At 29.1% G+C, this 19,625-nt stretch overlaps 1 protein-coding gene across 1 annotated transcript in view; it reads right to left on the reverse strand.

The window, feature by feature from the left end:
- LOC142329497 (uncharacterized) overlaps positions 1-19,625 on the reverse strand; it is a 237,641-nt gene that overhangs the window by 166,257 nt on the left and 51,759 nt on the right. Inside the window, exon 2 of the mRNA XM_075374170.1 lies at positions 14,312-14,429. Within this exon, the coding sequence (XP_075230285.1) occupies positions 14,312-14,429 (118 nt within the window). The remainder of the gene's footprint in view (positions 1-14,311; positions 14,430-19,625) is intronic.

The raw sequence follows: 19,625 nt of genomic DNA on the forward strand, positions 1-19,625 counted from the left end.
AGAACAAAGAAGCCCTGAGGAACTCCCGACTTCATATCGAAGAACCTAGATAATTCCTGATTGAACTTAACCTGGAAAAAACGCCCGTCAAAGTGACCCCGCAGGACTAAGCAAATTGGCTGAGGGGCCTCCCTCAGCCATTTAGCTTAGGCTCTGCTCTTCTCTCTCTTTATAATGTAGACTCAGTTTTAGCTTATACAGCAGACACCAAGCAGCCAGATCTTATCAAAGGTCTGCTGAACATCCAAAAACGCTACTGAACAATACAACTTCTCCTGGTTATGATGATAACGGCTCTTCGGGTCTGTTAAACGGTAGAGTGCTCACTCCTGAAGCCAAATGATCCGGTATAATCTCCTCTCACTCCAAAAAAGATCACAGCCTTCGGAGAAATTGTTTTTCAAACAACTTAAAATTTGGTACAAGCAGAGGTTAGACAAAAATGTAAATAACTGGTAGTAAATCTAACAGCGATGTGTAACCAGAGGAATGACCGCGGGAAGGTAGTGGGAAAACAGGGTGAGTCTATCGCTATGTGGTGAACGTCACTTTGATGGTCTACAAATTACAGCTATTTCTATTATCGACGAAGATTTGTTTTATTTTTAGTCTTGTTTTCATATATTGGTATTGATGACGTTGTTTTTATTTTAACTCTTTTTTACCTGTGATCTGTTTGTAATCTGTTTGATCTGTCTGTGATTTGTCTGCTATGTGCTTTTTCTATATATAAAGTTTTGAACTTTTGTATGTTTTAATGAGGGGCTTTGCAGGGACCTCCCTTCTCTTGATTATCATTAATCAAAAGTCAGATTTTTTTCATCTTTTATTTTAAGGGTGATATAGAAAATCAATATTATATTTTAAAGATTTTTTTTTTAGTTCTTATGTTAAGATAAATGTCAAATTATAATATAATTCATTATTAATTACTTTCAAATTTTGTCGCAATTACATTCTTTTTACCCGAATATGTCCATAGCAGGAATAGTATTGTATTAAATGTAATATATTTGTTTGTTCCATTTTACAGCTTCACAGATCTAACAGATTACAACCAACCTTTGGGTGTTAAAGAGGTCTTTGTCCTGGAAGTAACGCTTTCTTTAATTCCCGTATCTAAAAAGGTAGGGGCTACACTTACAGACCAAATTTAAAAAATTATGCTATTTTCAGATTTTAATGACTGTACTGCATAAAACGATAATAAAAACAGCATAATTTTTGAGTTTTCAAAAAGTTCACTGTTCTCAAGAAATAAGCGAAAAATGTGCTCTGCAAAACGTAGCAGAGATGCATCACTAGCACATACATGCGTTATACGCGATTCATTAATATTCCAATTTCTATATAAGTAGCACAACGTTTCTAAAAAACAAAAAAAAGTATACTAGTATCGTATCTAGATGAATAGTAAATTGAATGGTAAAGTTATGGAAACAACAAAAAAGCGCTAAATAAAATAATTGTTAAACAAAATCTCCGACTACTAATTGTACAAAAAATCTAAAATAATTATGAAAAACGAACAAAAATGAGTAAAACAAGTTTTTCTTTCTTTTCTTACAGGCATATTTTCAGGATACAGTATAGTCAGTTATGTGAAACTTAATATTACTTCTACATTTTATGTTATAGTCGTGTGCTTGTGTAGGCTATATAAGATGGTAACTTTAATGGCCACCACTTTATTAAGATTAACAGATATTCTAATATAATACAAAATCTAGATGCAATATTAAATCTCACATCGTAAACTAATTTACAATGTATCCTGGAAAAATGGCTGTAAAAAAAGAAAGAATAATTATTCTAGGTAGATATGTACGTACAATGAGTTTTTGTTTAAAATTGTTTTGTGTAGACTGAAGCTTGTAAATTTATTTTAAATGAAACACCATACTAATAATTATAAAACAATAAATAATAGCTGTTATTAAACAAAACGTATTAAAAACATTTTAAATGGCCGTTGAGATAATGATTACATTATTTCAGTAATTATCAATAATCTTTTGAAGTGTTACTAACTGGATTCATCAAATCAACAGTTGTATTCACAATAAAATTAACTAGAAATCGTTTACAATAAAGCTTTTTTTAAAAAACAACCAATATAGAGATTATACGCAATTCATTTTAAATATTGATTTAAAAATGTAAGCTTTTTTACATACATACTTTTTAGATATGCGCTATTTTAAATTAATCTTAACTATACACGAAAGGAGAAATAACAGAAAGGGGAATTTAAATATATTTTCTGCAACTTCAAAATAACTTTTGCTGATATTATTCGGAAGAATCTTCTTCTTTAATGAATCCTCTTTAAAAGAGGAAGTTCTCATTTTTTTTATACATTAAAGCCTTACTAACCAAACGCACAGATTTTAATGAATTTTTATACATTTCAGAGGATATTTCCTTGGTGTACATCCCTAGGAAGATTCTTCCGAAAAATATCAGTAAAAGTTATTTTCTTAAACAAAAAATTAATTCACGGGAGCGATTCGAATGTATGAAATTTGTTTTTGTTGTAATTATTAATTTAGTAGTAGTATTATTGAGTGGTAAAACGTAATGGTATTAGGTAGTGCCAAGTCATCTGCGGAAATGAAGTTCATTTTGTTTATAATGAAAAGCTTAACATTTTGGCTAAAAACATTTTGATAAAATAACTGTTACTGGTACATAAAAAATTAAAATATTGATGTAACCACAGTTTTGAAATTTTTGAACGTGTTTATACTGAAATTTTTTATTTTTTTTTACAGAAAAATGGTGCAAACATGAGTATGAAATAGGTAATAATCTTTCAAATCTAATCTTGAGATATAAATTTTTCTTCAAAAATACAGAACGGCAGACAGAAGAAAAACGAAGTAGGATTCGCCATTTGTTTTTATTTTAAGAATAAACAAGAAAAAATAATTATTAATTAAGAAAAAAATATACATTTTTTTTTCAGTTCTTTAAATTTAAATATTTAGAAAACTTCAAACTTTACTTACCCAAATAATTTTCAATTTTAATCTACAATACAGGAGATTTTTTTAAAAGTGTACTAACAAAGTTTAAAACATATATGTTTTAAGACAAATAAGAGAAATTAATTTTTGTGACAAGCGTATAAATATGTGGTAGAAACTAAATTGGTTGGTCATATCAAAGTTTAATTATTTTATAACAGAGAGATCAAACTGTAACAGCGTTATAGCCAAATAAACTTTAATTAATCAAATATTTGGATATTGCATGGGGAAGACACATCGGTTTGAATGCGACTTCTCCTTTTTTTAACTTCTTTTTTCATTTTAAGTATATTGATTTACTAATTATTAACCTCTATTGTAAAAAAAATTTACAATAGAAAATAATTTAATAATAATAAAAAAAAAGAAAAAATTTTAGAAGTTATTAATGAAATGTGTATATGTAATTTAATAGGCGTACAAGGAAGTTATGTAGTGTATCAGATTTATAAAAAATAGTTTGTTATAAATTTATCTCTTCCACCAATTCAATTAAAAATTCTTCATTCAGTACTTTATCAGTCTATACAATTTAAAAATTTTTCAATTAATTAAATTTTCTCTCAAACACTTCTATTTTTAGATTCTCTGAATTTATTTTCAGTGTTTCCTTATCATAACTATATATATATATATATATATATATATATATATTTATTTATATTTGTGACTTCTTGCTATTTTACTTTTAAAATTATTAATATTTTATTTTAAAATATTAATATATATTAATATTAATATTAAATATTAATTTTAATATTTTAAAATGAATTTCTTCATTACCTTCATCTACTTTTAAATTTAATTTTTCCGCTGCTATGAATTCATACCTTAATTATTTCTTATTTTATTTCTAGCTTCAACCAGTTTAAACGTATCGTTAGCGAATATTAATTAATTTTTTAAATTTTTTCCCTCCAGGTCTGTTATTCCGCTTAAACTTTTTTTTATAGTTCCTTTATTGTTTCTTTCATGTATAAATTAAAAATTAAAGTAACTATAAAATGTATTATTTAATTTCTCTTTGTGTTCGGTACCTTATCTTTCCTCAGTTTTTCTATTATACTCGAAGCTACCTGATTATTTTAATAATTATTATAAAAAAACTCATACTTTTTTACTTCCTTGTACGAAGTAAAGGAAGGATTGTGATCGCGAAAAATCTCGGTTTTCAGTTTTCAATGGAAATATCCATTTTAACCATCCCTGAATCCATTTTGACTAGTTTGACTAGCGTAACATCTGTACGTATGTATTTCGCATAACTCAAAAATGATCAGCCGTAATATGTTGAAATTTTGGATTTAGGACTGTTGTAATATCTAGTTGTTCATCTACTGTAGTTAAGAAAAAGACCAAAAGACACTTCTGATCCAGTCGATTGCAATCAAAAGGGGGAGATGAACAACTAGATATTACAACAGTCCTAAATCCAAAATTTCAACATATTACGGCTGATCATTTTTGAGTTATGCGAAATACATACGTACAGATGTTACGCTAGTCAAACTAGTCAAAATGGATTCAGGGATGGTTAAAATGGATATTTCCATTGAAAACTGAAAACCGAGATTTTTCGCGATCACAATCCTTCCTTTACTTCGTACAAGGAAGTAAAAAAGTATGAGTTTTTTTATAATAATTATTAAAATAATCAGGTAGTACAGTAATAAGCCCTCAATCAGAGCTTTTCAACGATATTCATAAGTGGTACTTATTTTCATTGGTTCCAGAATTATAGCCAAAGAAAATTTTAATTAATAAAATAGTTGATATCTTAAAAGGGGAAGGGACACCGGTTCGAATTGGCTTCATATACATATATTTTTTTAAACTTTTTTTTAAAATTTAAATATAATGATTTATTAATAATAAAAATTGAATTATTAATCTCTGATTGTAACAAGTTGTGCAATAAATAATTATTTAATAATAACAATAAAAAAATATGAAAAAATCACAAATTATTAGTGAAATAAAATTTAATGTGCTTTTCATTTTAATTCAAAAATTTTTACAAAAGTTAATAATTATTAATAGATCAATACATTTAAATTAGAACAAAAAATTTAAAAAATGTATATGAATATGAAGTCGGAAACGAACCAATGTGTACATGGTTACGGATCCGACATGTTCTCACTTACACCACTTGAACGACGTGAAACAAAATTAATATATAAATTAATAGAAATGTTGATACGGACACCACAAAAAATGTGATGCAATGTGGTGTCCACCACAACGCAGTTGTGTAACTGTTCAATTTATTAAAGAATTGGAGAATCGTATCTCACTTTCAAATGAAATAAGTTTAAATGAAGTGTAGCAAAAAATGTGTATATGTAATTTAGTAAGCATACAAAAGGAAGTCATATGGTGTTCACATCAGATAGATGTGAACATCAGTCTGTTGGATCAGTCTGTTGAGAACAGAAAAAATAAGATAACTATAACAACGTCATTTCTCATTTTATTTAGCCTGGTAATTGATGCTTGGTATTCTTGATATTTGTTTTTTAGATAGATTTGGGAATTACTTGTAACATGTCCAGTCACTTATGAATATTACCGGTTATAGCACTAAGTTAAAGATTAATTGTTTAAAGTGGTAAGTAATTGAATAATTTTGGGTATACGATCAAAGTGGTCATTTTTTTTTTGTTTTTTCTGCGAAAAAAAGCTTCGGCGTTTTCATTACCCGAACAAGTCGATTCAATCAAAAGAGGAGGTACACAACTAGATATTATAACAGTCCTAAATCCAAAATTTCATCATTCTACCGCTAACAGTTTTTGAGTTATGCGAGATACAAACGTACGTACGTACAGACGTCACGCCGAAAATGGATTCAGGGTGGTCAAAATGGAAAACTGTTGAAATCTGAAAACCGAAATTTTTTGCGATCATAATACTTCCTTTACTACGTACGAGGAAGTTAAAACAATTAAAAGACATCTTAAACCTGTAGCGTGTGCTAAGATCAAAATAAAAACAAGGATATATCATGCTATATGTCTGATTAAGATAATAAAATTACCATCTGCTTTACGGCAAATGGCATAAATAGCTGAAACACAGTAATTCAAATATTTGAATATAAATGGATGGCCCTAAGAAACGTAAAACATAAGATAACTGCGTTTCATCACCCTCTAGAATAGTTCGAATGTTACCCCCAGTTTAAACCTGCGACGTAATGCCGCATAATAAATACAATCCACATGAATGTGGTGCACTGTTAGCCGGTAGTCGTAACAGTCATTTCAGTTGTGGTGCTGGAGGATCCTAGTTCAGATCTAGCTTAAAACAATAAAGGTAGAGTTTTAAAATTAATTTTCAAATTTAAAGGAATTAGTAAGATCAAAGATAATCCATAATACAACGACCAAAATATGTCATGCATTCAATATTTAGGGTGAAAAATTTTGTGGGATGAATCAGATGTTTATAATAAAATTGAAAAGTTTAATTACTTTAATGGAACCATTAGACAAACCCTAAAAAATAAGGTGAATAAAAGACCTTAACGTTTTATAAGAGCGCTTCGGTTTCTACTTTTATATATGGAGCAGAGACTTTGTGCTTAACAAACCAAAATGAGAGGAGAATTCATGCGGTGGAGATGCCTTTTTTTGAAAGGCGTTGCAGGATTTGAATGAGTGTATTAAAGAATAGAGGGAAAGTTGGGCCAGATATGTGGAAAGAATGAATGAGAGTTAAAATATCTAAGCATTTATATGATTGTAATAAGCCAATTAAGCGAAGAAGTTTGGGTTGCCCCAGGAAACGATGGAAGAATGAATTTGTGTTGTAACGGGCTGTAGTCCAAAACTTGACGAAGAAGAAAAGAACTTAGTGAATAGCGTACTTTTGGTATTGGCATTCGATTGACGGCATAACTATCGAGCCACAATACTTCTACAACTGTTTTGGGATAATTAGTCTATAATTTAAAGAAAGTTTATTTTAGTAAAAACAAAGTTACCTTTTAAAAATATTCTTAATTAAAAAAATATATATATTTGTAGTAAAGAAATATTACGGTCTCTCTCTCTCATTCTCTCTCTCTCTCTCTCTCTCTGTCTCTCTCTCTCTCTCTCTCTCTGTGTGTGTGTGTGTGTGTGTGTGTGTGTGTGTGTGTATGTGTTTGTGTGCGCGTGTGTATGTGTGAGTTTTTAGTATTTGCTCTATACTAAAAAAATAGTGTTCATATACGTAAAAGTTTTGTGTTCTTTTTGTAACAGTTCTAAATTTCTGTAACGTTAAAATGTTTCTCACAAGATGTGGTTGAAGTTTTTGTTGTCTTTAATTTCCTTAGGGAAAAGATTTTAATTATTCAATGCCTGATCGTAGAAAATATTAATTATTTTCATTAAAACAGTAAGAAAAAAATAACAGATTAAAATTTGTATTCGAATAATATAAATGTATTTTAGCATTCATAATTAATGAAAATAATTATTTTATTTATAATTTAATAACTACTATGGGAATTCTAATTAAAATTACACGTGAACCACTACACAGTACTTATATAAATTTATGATATTGTGGATAGCGTAAATCGAACAGTTAAACCGTTTTAATAATATTTTATTGTAGTTAATCATTTGCCTGTGGCGAAATCATTTTGGTATTTGCAACTATTTACATACATAGATTTTATCAATGTTTATTTATAGTTTTGATACAGGTTATAAATATTTCCTGATATTTGAACAAATATTGTGTAAATTATAAAAATTTATGTAATAATAAAAAAATTGGTTTAACAATTAAAAACCTATTTTCACTGATAAAAAATATTGTCTAAAGCATACCGACTGATCAGAATTACAGTTATTGAAAAACGTTCTATAAACAACTTCTAATATATTTTTAATTGAAATTTAAAAAAAACTGATTGAAAAAAGCTGATTGGAAAATGTTTCTCATATATGAAAAAGAAAAAAAAATTGTAAACGTTAATATTTTACAGGAAAAATAAATTAAAAATTACAGATATTATTTTTATTTACCCATGTAGTGTTATAGAAGAGCTGTAGCTGTAGAAGGGAAAGTATTCTAATCGGTCCAATTTGGACATATGCCGTTTTCACCGGATCTTTCCGTTTTGAAACCCATAAAACCCAAAAACCGGATGGAAATTTTCCGAATGATCGTATGTACGTGTGTGTGTTCGGTGTTGCCCTCTAAATCAAATATCTCCAGACCTACTCGACCGATTTTGACCAAACTTGGTCATATTACTTCTACATATAAACCAAGTATATGTAGGTTTATATATATATATTACACCTATATATATACCACACACATCATTGACGCCATTAACTTTTCAACTTAAAACGTCAAGAGTATGAGGCTTTGAGGTAGGTCACCCTCAGAATCTCGGGATTTCCCCTAATGAAGGTCTTGTCTTTCTTAGGTACATTTGTTAACGATTAAAATATAATATTTGCAAAAAATCGCACCCCCACATCAAAAAAATTCTCTAAATAAACTAGTGTCTGAGTGACTATACTGCGTCATTAGTACTCCCTCTCACCACAAGGAGCGCTAGTATAGCACTGATGTACAGCTACTGTAGTCGTCTTTCTCTGTTTAGCCTCCGGAACGACCGTAAAGTATTACTTCAAAGAATGAATGAAGATGATATGTATGCTGTAATCGTCTGCTATGTTGTAACGTCACAGGTAAGCGGTAGAATTAATTAAATGAATAATATTTAAAGTGTTAAAAAGATATTTAAAGTGGCCGGTAGTACCGCCACACCCGCGCAAATGAAACACGGTATGCGTGCGCGCTTTAGTTGGAATCATTGAATTAAATAAACGAGAAATATTATATTTAGATAAAATGACAAATATTTTAAATTAAGTTGCTTGTGTAAGCCGTGCATCAGAAAAAAGCTGCATGACGGGAAACTCCTACAGCTACGTTGTCAGTTTAAAAAAAAAATGATTTAATGCTTTCTTTTTTATCTTAGCTGTATATAATTAAAATATTATATATTATATAAATAAAACAGATGTATTAGATGAAGAAAAATTTGGTTCAATATATCCATGAAACTTTAGTATGTAGCCACCCATTTTATTTTTTATTTAAAAATCAATAAAGGAACTAACTGAAAATTTTAGAATGGAATAAATTTTCAGACAAAAGAAAAAAATATTAAGATTCCAAAATTCTACTGTTATTTTTGTTAATTCTGGGGGTGGCTAAGCAGTACGTATAAGTTCATTTTTTACCGTTGACATGTTACTAATTTTGATCATCTTTCAATAAAATTTGCATATAATTCTTTGTAACAAAAATTAGAGGTGTCATAAGCAAAGCGGCCACAATAATTTTGAATAGGTCATGAACATGGCGGGGGTGCGACAATGATTTAAAAATATATATATGTAAGATATACAAATATTTCTTTCTGTATGTTTTACGTTTTTCACTTATTTTTTGTGATTGGTAGATTTTTACATCTATCTTGGTTTAATTTGTTTTTCCCCTTTCAGAACCCCTTATGTTATCTTATTGTTTGCATTTTGCTGAATTTGTAAAATTTTATTTATCTCTTTTAAGTATATTTATTACTTCTTCAGCTTTTCTGAAAAATTACGAATTTTTTTCATAGGTCAACATTGCCGAATTTTATTATACGTGGTTTTCGAGTAGGCTGTTCACCCATTAAAATTAAAAAGAAGTTAATGTAATTAATGAAAGTAATAGAATATTTACAGTGGGGTAAAGAAACAAATATAGTTAAATATTTGTATATATATATATATATATATATATATATATATATATATATATATATATATATTTTTATAAACAAAAAAAATATTTTTTTGTAAAATTTTTATGCTTAAATAGAACAGTGAATTCGATGGTAGTGAATGGATATGCCTCTATAATGCAACTGAATGGAAAGTACCTACTTTTCATCCATATTCTATCTGCAATAAGAAACCGATTATAGGTCTGTTGCTGTTATATCCCCAAATAAAAATAGATTAAAAGAAAAGTTGAAGTATCTAAAAAATATACGTTTAAACTATACTGTTGAAACTTTTATGGAGATTATATTTTATTTTATTAAAATTACATTAGATAAATGAAAAAAAATTAGTACAAAACATTTGTTTTTTAACTGAGAGGGATGATGTCGCTTGATATTTTTCTAAAATAATACGATTATATATATGCTATATATTAAGTTTAATATAGTATATAGTAATATTAATATACTAGCATACTAGTATACTAATATACTAAGATTATATTCGTATATACGAGTATACTGTATATGTTATATTTTTACGTTAGGCCGATGTATAACTATCATTTTCATCAAAAACGGATGAGCTGTTAATATGTGATGCTTTAACAAATAAACTTTTATGCGTAAATTTTGCAAAAAATGCAATTTATGCAAAATTTGTAGAAAATTTATTTCTGAGAAAATTGATGTGTTGAAGTCTGTAAAAAACAAAATCAAGTTTTATTATTAAAAACAAAACTTAAGAGATAAATGTTATCTCTTTAAGAAATCCATTGTTTAAATATTCCAGATACTTTTTCTCATATGACATATTTTCTAGTATGAAAGGGCCTATTAATTGGTGGTTATCGATCACGCTACACCAAACTTTTATCGTTTGATGTTTAGATTAATGATGAAAATTTGATTCGACTACAGCATTTGGGTTTTCTTTAGACCACCGATTCTGTATGTTGTTTATACCATTTCAGATAAAACTAACTTCGTCTAAAAATCGTACGAACGGAATTAAGTGGTAAATAAATATTTATTTTCTTTTTACTTCCTTGAACGAAGTAAAGGTAAAATTTCGGTTTTCAGATTTCAACGGAAATATCCATTTTGACCATTCTTGAATCCATTTTGACTAGTATCGGCATGACGTCTGTATAGCTTGTCCAAGCCGAATTGGTCTAGGCGATGGTTGCCTAGCTAGAGCGGGGATATAGTATGCTACTCGTGGAAGACAGTATACACCGGCCAGTCAAGACTGTATCCGATGCATTAAACAGCTAGCGCTCGACCTGCTAATACACACACCGTTTGAATCGTGAAAATCGGACGAGCGGCTGCCGAGATGTACGGTGGCATCCAATCGCATCCCCTTCCCAAGTTCCGAACGGCGCCCTGGGGGCACCTGAAAATATCATCCGACGAGTACTCCATTGCTATAAAAAAAAATGTAAATTATTTTTTATCTCAGTACTTGGCAAGTATGTGGTTTTATGGTTATTAAGTTGTATTAATATATTTTTTTATTGAAATATTTGTAATTTTTAGAAGTATTTTGGAGAATCTTAGAATTTTTTTATTTTTATACTTATTATTTTCTATTGTTCACCTTGCAAAAAAACAGATGAAAATTTATTTCCACTGTACATTAACGGAAGAATGCCTTTACGTGTATTTTAAGCAAAATACATTCTTTATGAAAGTAATATAAAAATTCTTCGTTGTTTTACGTCAATAAACTTTTTATTACATTTTTCTTCTTTATTTTATTTGTTTTCATGTAAGTGAGTGCTTATATATATTTTTTTTTCTTTTTTACGGAATAATTACAATCTTACACGGAATGCACACTTCAATTACTGTTTCTTTTTATCCTTTTGAAACCTAATGATTTTTTTAAGCTTCCGTAGTTCTTTTAATAGGAGTAATATTACCTCTACAATTCTACACCTCTGTTTTTCCTTCTTTTTTTGTTGAGAAGATTATTGCGGTAAAAGATCATTTAACGTTTTATCAGGTAGATGTTTCTTAACACTAATTCTTTATTTTTTTTCTAACCTTAATTAAGAAAGATTGAAAAAAAAACAAATTCATACATTTTATAGCTTGAATAAAAATATTTCAATCTTTTTTTACGGTTACAATATAATTTTTTTATCAAAGGTTAGAGATAACCTATAAGAATATTTTAAGCTGTGGTTAAATGTAGGAAAGATTATTCGCAGGTTTATGTTATTTCAGTCTGTAATTACTGTCGTTTAAAAAAAAAAGAAAGAAACTGAAAGTTTTATCTAATATATTTTTTACCACCTCTTTTTTGTGAAATTCTTTATTTAAAAATTTTAACTACGTCATTTGTTGTTTTTTTTAAACGGAAAAATATTTAACGCATAACTAAAATTCTTATCTTTTTGCACAGTTAAATACGTAAGTTCATTTGTATGCGAAATAAACTTGATTTATTATATTCTTTTAAATGTAATTTATAATTACCCTTAATTAATATTTCTTTATATAAACATATTTGTATTTGTTTCAAAATTATGAAAACATTAGCCGACCCGTCTAGCCAGAAGCTGGACTCTCGGGGCTCATCTTAGCCCAGGCGAATCTCGGAGCTTCCTCAGGGCCAAGGAGCCTACCACCATGGCAACAGAACTCGCTTCGCTCGCCATTTCAAATTTGTCATAGAGACCGGCGCCCTGGACATCCGCAGAGTCCAGGATGCCGTCCAGGAGTCCTTCGGTCGCCATTCCCATCTACCCAGAGGGCTCCACCCCTTGAATCCACGCATGGTACGTTATCCTCATGATTGTGAGAATAATACTGATAAATAATAATTACAGTATTCAGGCTTTAATAAACCTGAAAAAGAAACTAAATCACAAAAGACAAAATTATAGTATCTATGTAATTAAAGTATACACAACTTGGACGAAAACAATTTATAACTTATTTTTGTGCCATGGTGGCAAAATATAATAATGAAGTAAAAGGATTAATCTATTTTTTCCTGAATGAGTATATTTAATTCACAACGTCATCCTCCTTAGGGTCGAAGAAATAATGAATATTTTTAATATTTTAACCTTCAAGGGAGTTAGAGCCTCGGTCGACGGCTTAAAATCTTCCCTGGGATAACATGAATGTATCATGCAAATTTGAAAGTAATCGGTAGGTTGGTTCTCGCATGTTGTGATAAATAAATAAATATATATATATATATATATATATAATGATAGTTAGCTATTACATATCGGAAATGTGTGTGTGTATGTATATATATATATATACACACATTTCCGATAACCGTGATCTTTTACAGTGTACCTGATGCATACAAAAGTTAGCCTTCAACCTACTAACGAATACCCCGTTTGAATTTTGAAAATCGGACGATTGTTTGCAGAGATATTATAAGAGCACCCCATTGCACCTCCCAAAACAGCATCCCAGGGGCATCCCGTTTGTTACCAGTTTGGTGGTGATTGGTCTAGCCTCCCACGAGGTGCTCGCATACCACACCACTCCAGCCTCACACGTAGCCCCCACGGGAAGCCCATTATTGCTAAACAGAAATTTTTTTTAATTTATTTAATATTATTTTATTTAACCTAAATTTAATTCCATTATCTTTATGTATTATTCATTCGATTGATTTGAATCATTCAGTTCAAACCCAGCACACAGTGATAGAGACTCACAGTTCACAGTTCATTATTCAATTCATTAAAGTTTGTGCTTCAATCGGCAAATCCGATTTGCCGATCTTTACAGTTTGCGATCTCGAGAAACTATCATATATTATAGTTTTTCGAGATGATTTATGTCCAAAAACCGTCTCAGTTATGGCAAGAAATATGGGTTGCGATTGATTGAGTATTTTTTTTCTTTATCCCGAACAAACAAAACCCTCTCTGCCTCTTTATATATATAGTACAGATTTTAAAAATAAGTTTTCATGCCTTAATCTTTATTTCCAGTTAGAAGCTAGTTGTAAAAATCGCTTTCTACAAATTTTACGTATGGCCAATCGAAATATTTCCTTAAAGAAAAAGATTCTACACGACTGATAATTTTTGTTAATTTTATTTATTGTCTATATAGTCCAATTTTTCAAAAAAAAAAAATAATTTAAGAACAAGATTGACAAATTTTTAATTTCTGTTCGTACACGTATTAGTCATCTTTTACTGTAAAGTATTCTACGTTAATTACACTTTAAAACAGGCAAAAATAATTAAACAGTTTAATTCTTTCTTGGATATGCAATCATTTATGTAAGAAATAATACAATTTTTCCTTTTTTATTTTATTCACTCATATTTTACAGTCTAACTTTTACTATTAATATTAAAAATTAAAGGAAAAGTTTCAAAATTAATTTTTCCATTAAAATTTGTCTTATTAAATCGCATAAATTTATTTTAGTGAAAGAAAAAATTAATTAAAAATAACAATGAAGTTTTTAATTATCCATTAATATTATTATACTTACTTGGTGATATTTCTGGTTCTAAAAAACTTGGACTACGAGGTACTGCGTTTTCTGACCAGAATGAACTCTCTTCAAGTAAAAAATTGAAAATAATAACGACAATCAAGCTGAAGTAACCCTAAAAAAAAAAAAAAAGTATTTAATTATCGATAATATTTTATAATATTTATTTTAAAATATTCTTGTAAATGTATTATAACGTAAAAATAATTTTACGCTACTGTAGTATTATATTCAAAGGACTAAAAATATAGGGTGAGCAAACTTAAAACCAAACCAAACCGCTTGAATTGCAGTTATTTAAGAGTAACCTTTAACACTGTTAACACTGATTACTATTATTGTCCTCATTATTGATTGTGTTTATTACTACTCTCTTCTATTGTTTTCAGTTATAAACAGTTCATTCCTTCACTGCAGTATAGTTTCGTTCTTTTTTATATTTTTCTAAAATACCTTATCCCATTTAGGAAAGGGTTACTGTAGTGCAACCTTAAATAGATTATTATTCTTTCAAGCAAATATTACGGGAAAAATTACCGAATGATAGTTTCCTTATAGAATACCATACATGATTTGGTTAATAAAAAATGACGTATAACGCGGTCGGTTTTAGAAACAAAACGAAACCGGAAACCTTCAGCTAACATTCCAGAGGTCATAGTCCATATTCAAAGAAAAATCTCTGCCGGTCCGATAAAATTTACACGTAAGTTATTACAATAAGGTTTGCAAAATATATATCTTGATTAGATTCTTCACGATATAAATTTTAAACTGTATCGTTAAAACTGTAACAACTTAAGAAAACAAACAATCCGAAGCATCGTAATTATTGCGACTGGTTCTCAAAAACATCGTCGATGGACATGTGGACTAGATGCTGTACTTCATGTCAGACGAAACACGGTTCCATTAATCTAGATATTCGCACAACAGCAGGTATTGGATGACTTAAAAAATCTTCACTAGATATTTGACCGTCCTCTTCACGATGAGAATATTGGTGTATGGTGTGTTAATTTTGGTAGTCGTATAATAGGGAGACCAATATTTTTGACCGGATAGTAATAAAGAAGTGGAAAGGACAATTTTTGAAGAATTCTACATTCGGTTTACAAATCGTGAAATAGAGTGTGGCTTATTCCAAAAACACAACGGAGTTATCGAGTCATAAATCAAACGATTCATTAGCACGCGTTCATACGACTTTTACAGTACAACGAACAGTGAGCAGTGAGCGGTGGTTTCCACTGTCTAGATGCGTGTGATTTTCTCCTTTGAAACTATCTAAAAGATAAATTTAATGAATTAGAATTTAAAAATCCCCACACTGTGGATGAAATGAAAGCAAATATTCTGCAAGAAGTCCGTATTTCCCGTATTTTTCCAAAATACGGGAAATATGTAACATTTTGCTAAAGTAAAGAGTTTATTATTTTTTATTTTCCATTTCATTCATAAAATGTTACATGTCTGTGTTTAGTTTGTAGGGATTCTGTTTAAGTTGCTCACTCGGTGTAAAGCTACTTAATATATGAGTTACTTGTTTGCTTTAATCTTCTTTAGCTTAGTTTATTTCAAACGAAACATAAGATAATGATTAAAAGATAATAATAATAATCATCTACAAATACATGAGACATACTAAAAGGAAAGATTATTAATTTTAACTTTAAATTTATAAGGATAATTTTGTCTAAACTATTTTCATTTTTTGTTTTGTTTTTTAAAATTTAGTAGGTATCTCAAAAAAATATATATCACCTGAACCTAAAATCACTGGTAAAACTATACATCATGACTATTTTGAGTTTACCTATAATTTGTTTTTTCATTTATTTTTCTGTATTTGCTGATGTGCCTTCCTAACGATTGACCGATAAACTGTTTCTTTTGTAACATTATTCCTATAAATTTGGTAATAGTTAAACTGGATCAGAAAATAGAACTGGAGAAGACTGATGAACGCTGAGAGTGTTGATCAAAACACAGAGAGTAGTCAAAACAGTAGAGTATTCTCAATGTTTTGATGACTTACCTAGAAAAATAATTAAAATCAAACTGTTTTTTTTTTCTAAGCATCGTAGTAATTTGGTATCATTACTATATTTAATGGTAGTTGTTTAAAAGCTCCTACTTTCTTTTAATAATATTTGTACCCTTTCCTTTATTTTAAAGTAAAAAAGCGTTTATATAAAGTAAGTAAATTTACTGAAAATATCTTGTTTGTTTATTATATGATGTTTGTTTATTGTGTAGCTAATGCTTTAGAAGTATTTTACAAATTTAGGATGCATGAATAAGCAGCCTGTTTCCTTTCTTCTACTATTATGAGATATTAGTTCCCTGTTTTTATGGAAACCTTTGTTGAATTCATGAGAAGTGTCACTATTAATTAAATTTTACATTTAAGTAAAGTATTTAAATTAAATTGTACATAAATACCTGAATTTCAATTTAAGAATGTATATCAACAGCTTTCGTTATAAAATGCATATTCGAGTTCAAAAAAAAATAAAAATATTAATTTATCATGAAAAAACTTTTATTATAAAGCACGCTTTATAATTTAGTTCTGTCACCTAATCCGATTAGTAAATATATTTTTAAGTTGTAAAACTTATATTCCTTAATATTTAAGAAAGTGATATAAAAATTGACATAAAATTATTTCATATAAATTAAAGAGAATTAATTGCTAAGCAACTTGTTTAATAATAATTGAAAGATTACGAAGGAAGCGAGTGATAAATAGTTTAACTTAAGTGTTGGTAAACGAATGACTTCTGTAATAAATTAACGTACTGTTTCACGGTGGATTGAGAAAAACTTCTGATAGTTTAAATAATTCGCCGATAATATTTTTAACTTTCTTAATATGGTACTAAAGTTTTGCAGAAATTAAATAAAACTATTCATTATTTAGTTTATTTTTTAAAAAAATGGTTAATCATAAAATAATTCTTGACTATAGATTTAACTAACCTACAAGCAGAAAGTAAAACTTCTGAACTTCACTTAAATTTTCGAGATAATTTTTAAAATTATATCTACTCTTAGTTTTATGAAGTAAAAAAGTTTGTTATGAAGAAGATGTGTAAAACATATTAGGAATCGCATCACACAACATATTAGTTAGAATTTCTAAAAGAAATTACAAAGTTTATGTATTGTTTAACGAATGTACAGTTACTTTTAATCTCATTATTCTATTAAACAAATTAACTTTAAGAGTTATAAAATTGCATTTATTTTCAACGTTTTAATATATTTTCTTTGAATTATTTCAATTTTACGACCAATAACATATTTCAGTCGCCAACCTAAGTATTTGTTTAGATATCACATTAGAATATCAAATAATTCACTAATATGAACCCTCAGATTATTATGCAATACATATTTTTGCATATTAATTTGTTTTACATTGCACTAGAAAATTATTGATTTTTAACATTTTTAACTTCATAAAAGATTACCGAATTTGAAAAAACTTCCATATATAAATAAATATTGAATATAATATATATTGTAAATATTGTATTGTTTAAAATAAAAAATTCGCCCTGCATTTTTAGGTGAAATCGATAGCGAAAAATATTCATTATGTTAACAGATTTTATTAATATCTTTTATAATAATAATCAATGATTTCAAATTATAAAAATCCTTCATTTCTTAACCGATAATATTGTGTTATAAATCACTCACTGGAAAAATTTAAGTCAGTGATTTTTTTTTTGCAAAATCTAGTGTTAGCGTAGGTCAGGATAGTTTGATATCACTAAGTTATCTAATAATTTACTGTAACGAAGAAAAATCATAAGAACTTATTCTTACGGTTTTAACAATAGCTTGGAAATGTCGATATGAAATGAAATAATAATTTAGTATTAATCGTTTATACCAATAAATCACTATCGAATAGTGTTAGTCATATGTAGGCCACCTATTATGAAAATATGCTCGTATGTTGATCGGTTAGATTGAATCAAACCTCTTTTTTAAATAGGAAGGTGGACAACTGATGCGTGATTTAATGTAAAAGTTTACGAGTAAAACGATATCGAAAACGGTTCTTGATAAATGCCTTCCGTTTTGTGTTATAAGCAATCAAATTTTCAAAAAACGGAAAAATCGGAGTAATAATAAAACGGGGTAAAACGTCCCCCTAGTAATTCTTTTATTTCGTATCACCTTTAGATTTACATCCCATAACAAACGTTAAACAGTTAATATTAGAATTAATGGCCGCAACTCTAATAATAATAAAAACAATCACAGTTCTGTTTACAGTATAGTCAGCTCTTCCCTGAAACAAAGGGTATCCTACTTACCATCCAAAACCCAGCATAGCTACTCGAAATTATAAAAAGTACATAATCGGCGATCCATCTGTCACAAATAACACACACAGGAGATGCCATCAACGAAAGGGGACAGGGAAACACATTACATGTCGATGCTGACCTCTAGTCGGAACCGAATACACAGCCAGATAAAACGCAGCAACTGAAGTAGTACGCCGACCTCCGTGGCGCGAGTAGTAGCGTCTCGGCCTTTCATTCGGAGGTCCCGGGCTCGAATCCCGGTCAGACATGGCATTTTCACACACGCTACAAATCTTTCATCTCATCCTCTGAAGCAATACCTAGCAGTAGTCCCAGAGGTTAAACAAAAACAAAAAGCTAGAGTGTACACCAAAAGCATCTAAAAACTCATCGAAAACACACATCCCGATTATAAATACACACTAACGTTAATACTGGGATGTCGGAATTCATACGGACAAAACAATCCCGCCAATAGACCAGACATCACCTTCCAAACCATAAAAAAAAAAATCACCTACCTAATCGACATTTCCATTCTCAGTGACACAAACATCTAAACCAAATATACCGAAAAGAAATCTAAATACATCGATCTAGCGATAGAAATAAAAAGGCTCTGGAAACAGGAAAAGTCATCATCCCCTTCATTATGTCGACCTTGAGCCTCACCCTCACGCATTTATACCACATCTATTTCACTTAGAATTCAATACACAGAGAAACTTCTAGAAATCAGTTGTACTGAAAACATGCAACATAGTCAGCTCTTTCCTTAGTACAGAATCATAATAGTATTTTTACTGTCTTGACATAGTCCGTCTGTACGGATTAAGACCGCAATCACGCAAAGGAGAATAATAATAATAATAATAATTTGCACCACAACTTCAAATTAGTCAACAGATACTTTAATTATCACAATATTTAATTTTAAAATTTAGTTAAACGTTTACGGTTCTAAACTACTTAATACAATA

The sequence above is a fragment of the Lycorma delicatula genome, chromosome 8, assembly GCF_047948215.1.
Source record: "Lycorma delicatula isolate Av1 chromosome 8, ASM4794821v1, whole genome shotgun sequence".
Classification (NCBI taxonomy): Eukaryota; Metazoa; Arthropoda; class Insecta; order Hemiptera; family Fulgoridae; genus Lycorma; species Lycorma delicatula.